Source organism: Penaeus japonicus, unplaced genomic scaffold, assembly GCF_977035675.1.
Source record: "Penaeus japonicus unplaced genomic scaffold, GWHDUDI00000001_assembly GWHDUDI00000011, whole genome shotgun sequence".
NCBI classification, from domain to species: Eukaryota; Metazoa; Arthropoda; class Malacostraca; order Decapoda; family Penaeidae; genus Penaeus; species Penaeus japonicus.
The window spans coordinates 18,665,077-18,670,076 of record NW_028234413.1 but is presented as its reverse complement, the minus strand read 5'-3'; the positions used below and the strand labels follow the sequence as shown (position 1 = coordinate 18,670,076).

At 36.9% G+C, this 5,000-nt stretch overlaps 1 protein-coding gene across 1 annotated transcript in view; it reads right to left on the bottom strand.

The window, feature by feature from the left end:
• Positions 1–5,000, bottom strand: part of LOC122247304 (metalloreductase STEAP3-like) — a 25,531-nt gene that overhangs the window by 1,482 nt on the left and 19,049 nt on the right. Inside the window, exons 4-9 of the mRNA XM_086541384.1 lie at positions 3,869–4,074; positions 3,518–3,651; positions 3,203–3,330; positions 2,409–2,577; positions 1,921–2,126; positions 262–421 (exon numbers count right to left, since the gene is read on the bottom strand). Of these exons, the coding sequence (XP_086397510.1) occupies positions 262–421; positions 1,921–2,126; positions 2,409–2,577; positions 3,203–3,330; positions 3,518–3,651; positions 3,869–4,074 (1,003 nt within the window). The remainder of the gene's footprint in view (positions 1–261; positions 422–1,920; positions 2,127–2,408; positions 2,578–3,202; positions 3,331–3,517; positions 3,652–3,868; positions 4,075–5,000) is intronic.

Below are 5,000 nucleotides of genomic sequence, written 5' to 3'. Positions count from 1 at the left end.
CCTTAGGTATTTGAGAGACTAACACCTTTAGAAATTCCCTAAGGCTTCTATATATTCCCCCTTACCTATTCAAAGTCCCCACATCTATAAAGAAATCTTCCTTAAGTATTTATATTACACAAATTAAAAAAAAAAAAGACAATCCCTAAGTATATAAACGATTCACATATTTAAAAAAAAAATCACCCTAAGCTATTCATAAAATCCGCATTCGATAAAAAAAAAAAAAACGAAAACAAAAGAAAAACATCGGCTTTTTACCATCTGCCTTTTTGGGCGGTTTCTCTGGCGCTTTGGCTTTCTGGCCATTATTTCCGCCTCTGTCGTGGCCGCGGCGGATCTTCTGCAGCACCTCATCTACTGCAGGAATCAACAGAGGCAACTTGAGGGCGATCGTCAGGATGGGAAACTGGAGAGCGTACTGGAATAAAGTGGTCGTTGTTGATTGTTTGCTCTAATGGGAAAGGTGATGATTGGTGGTTGTTTGTTGTACTGACAAAAACAGTAATTGTTTATTTTTTTTATACAAGTGTTGGTATTCTAATATATATATTTTTTAAATTATTTGTATTCCATTATGTGTTCGCATTCTATAAAAGTATTAGTATCTTAATTTTAATATACCTTTTCATTAGACAATTTATTTAATCTTATTTTTGTAATTGAAATCTTTCTATTTTAATTCATGATTCACTTTTGTATTCTAAGTATTCGCATTATTCACTTTTGTATTCTAAGTATTCGCATTATTCACTTTTGTATTTGAAGTGTTCGTGTTTCAATTTGTTTCTAGCGTTTGTATTATAATTCTACCACTATTGTCACCATTGTATCATGGTAATCTTCATATGTGTATAAATGTATGTATATATATATATGTATATATATATATATATATATATATATATATATATATATATATATATTTATGTATCTGTGTGTGTAAGTATTGAGTATTTTCACAGTAAGGATGGTGCCAATTACAATTAATCACGAGAAACACTAGTTAGCCACACACTCAATAACAACAACTAGAACAATCATGGCAGAGCACGGATGTGTCAATAAATATATGAGACAAGAAGGGGGTTTCGCCTCCCCCCCCTTTTTTTAATAAAGGCTTTACATATCCTCCGAATTTCAAGCTAATTTGTTAACTCTCTAGTTCTTCCACTCACAACCTCTTTAACTACCACAACTACTTTTCTACCAGTCACCATCCATAGTATTTTACAACTGTATTGCCCCAAGCTACGTACATGGTTAAACCGAAAAGTTATATAAAATACTTATCCAACGAGAAAGTCATGAACTTCAAACAGAGGTTGCGGAAGTATTTATAAGCGGGTGGATATGCGGCCATTAGTCACTCGCCTGTCAACCTCGGCTTAACTCCTTATCTACAAGAGTGAACTTTGCACTAGTCACGTAGACTAAACACACCAGTTCAGACCTTTGTTTAAGTGCGTATAATGGGTTCTATATAACTATTATTTTTGTCAAATCGATGTAAAATGATAATTTGACATGCTGCTTTCTGCGCTATGGACTGAATGCACTGCCACGTGTGCTTGTCCATAATGAGCAAAATCGTGAATAAGTATAAACACGAACACCTAATATGCACAATTAATTTAATTTCCTTGGCCATTATTCATTTTGATCACGATCATAATGTATGTATTATATGTCCATTATATATATATATATATATATATATATATATATATATATACACACACACATACATACACACACACACACACACACACACACACACACACACACACACACACACACACACACACACACACACACACACACACACACACACACACACACACACACACAAACAGATATATATATATATATATATATATAAACCTGTATCTTTGCTCATATTCATCCCTCTGACTCTACCTGAGCGCCTGACGGGAGACCGCAGACTTTGTAATCCTCTGGCCTATATCCCCAACCAAGAACGCCGTCATGAAAAGTGGCTGCAATGAGGGACGACCATCCTAACTTGGTCTGGATGAAGGAAAATTCCCTCCAAGAGAGCGAGGAACTCACGGACGGCAGCGAAGTCACAGCCAAACAGATTGTGAGAAAAATAGAAAAGGTTCCTGGAAAAGAAATACAATGCATTAGTTACCCCGACAAAAGAATGTCGTTTTCTATTATCATCCATATTTTTAGTACCTATATCTTTCTAATAATGATGCTTTATGTTACCATGGTTTCTTTTGCTAATAAAGCTATCATTATTCCCATTCCGATTAAAGTTACCTTTATTTCTATTATTATTATAGTTACCAGTATTTCTCTCATTAATAAAATCACCATTATATGTTATGATTAAACTATTGATAATAAAACGCCCAACTAAACCCAGACTCATTACTCACCGAACGTTAGAAACAATTCCCCTTGGAGATTCATCTGGGAATCATGCACAGTAACGTTTCTGGTGTAGTAAGTCGTTGCATTATACAAGACGTTGGCCACTATAATAGCTGGAGGATCCCACACAAGAGGGTCATAGTTGCTCGACCACAGAGCTAAGCCTAAGCATGTCTAGAAGATATCAAGATGGTTAGGTAGTTTAAGGTTAAGAATATATACTAATGAGGATATATTGGCGGAATAGAATGAGATATAGTGAGTGAGTTCAAGTATGAGTATAAAATCATCTTGATTTATTGGTACAAAAGGCAAGAAGGCAGTTAGCTTCTGCAAATCCGAATATATGAATGACTAGAAAGTCTTGCTTTGTGAGATGGCAAAAGAAACCACTTATCAGAGTGATATGGACATATTTGTTTTATAAGAAAATAATGTTGGTATGTATGGTATAATTTCCCATTCTTCCATCATGTAAACAATGGTAATATCATCTATCATTCAAATTGACATTCTTCAGCCTCTCTCTGAAAACATAAGATCTTATTCAACCTTCGTTCTGTGAAAACTTATTTCAGTCTATAACTTCTGCAAAGTGTACTCTATACCACAAATAAACCAAGATTTCTTTAATAGGCTCACATAACAGGGTCAACGGAACCATTTACCATGTCTAGGCAGGACAACCAGCAAAAGCACGCGTGCAGGCATACACACACACACTCACACACACACATACACACACACACACACACACGCACACACACACACACACACACACACAGAAGGATACACTTACATGTATACTGCCGAGGAGGAACATAATCAGACCTAACTGCTTCCTCATCTTGAGCCACACATCCAGCCAGGCAGGGAACCTCCTGTACTTTGTACCCCATGCGAGCTGTGTATAGGCAGCTATAAGACCTACACGAGAGATATCATTATTGTTGCTTCTTATTTATCATTTGCTGGCGACTTATTTAGTGAAACTTCTTTACTTGTCTATATGTCTGGCATAATGGTAGGCAATTGTGTTCAAATGCATGAAACTTTTTACAGACAAGATATTCTTTATAAAATTGCCTCGACACATGTGAAAATAAAAATCTACCTGGCGTGTAGCAGGCCGTTAGCGTCCACAGGGCAGTGATAGCTGTTGCACGATTTAGGTTAAGAAGAGCAAGATGTTTCAGCGTTCTAAAGGCCCATTCTTCGCCATATTTGAGAGTTCCACAAACTTGGAATCTGGTGGAATACAAATACATATTCAGATGGGTTTTTTTTATGAATTAAAGTGATATCAAGGATGGAAATTAATATTGGAAATGATCTTTCCCCTATTATTTGATTTATATTTCACTGGGTTGATAATTGGATCTCACAAGTTGATAATTGTCTCTCACAAGTTGATAATTGTCTCTCACAAGTGTTCAAGACCTGGATGTATTCCGTGGCTACTCACTTGACGAAGAGGATTATGTAGTGAACCATCCACATGCAGCTGACAACAAGCATAGGAATTCTCCAGTTGGGCATCAGCTGAAGCGGGATGGCCTCGATCTGGCGAGCCATCTTCAGGGGCCCATAATCGGCGGCAGGGTAACCCATCTCCTTCACCAGCTCCAGGACCTCGCGTTTGGCTTCAGGATGGTCTGATGCGATAGGGATCTGAAGCCAAAGGTATTTATGCATATACAAAAAATATGTATATGCATATACATATATGCACACACACACACACACACACACACACACACACACACACACACACACACACACACACACACACACACACACACACACACACACACACACACACACGCGCGCGCGCGCGCTACACTAACTTCGCTTCTTTCTACTCGGCATATTTTTATTTAACTTTTTTTTTCTGTATCCTTTCGGCCTCCCGGCATTTGCTACTCAGCGTACTGAATTGATCTATTGGTGTATTGACACGGCATTATCCTGACACTGAATTCTGGTTTCATGACCTGCAGCTTTCGATTTTTATGGTATACCGCTTATTGAATTGTTGTCCCACTGTCACATCTGAACATTGAATGAAATAACCTGATTTAATGTATGTAATGATAGTTCACTCCTATGATATCTATGGCCGACGAGATCATATATTTTGGAGGTGAGTGTTATATCTTGTACATTGATATTGTACTTTTTTTTTAAGAACATGGAAGCTTTTAGCTTTTGGCGCCAACAGTTATACCCGCACAAGTCATTTAACCGCATTACAATGGGCAAAGCCAATGCATTTCCAAAACATCCATGTCATAGTTTATCGTTATAACCCTTGGTACACTGTTACATAAGCGGTATGTAAAACTTTTCCACAACACAATATCTTTCCTGCAAACTGGAAATGCAACCTGTTAGATTAGACTACAGTGAGCTTCATTTAGACTATCATGTAAGTTTGATCCGAGTCATTTAATCAGAAGATATTGTATATTCTCACATTTCTTCTACTGTTATAGATGTGGCAGGCTATTCAAAGGATACACCTTAATGGGTTTCAGAAGTTTTTCATGTACTCCTATTTAAAAATCAGATATGATATGTCAAATTGTTCAGTATGC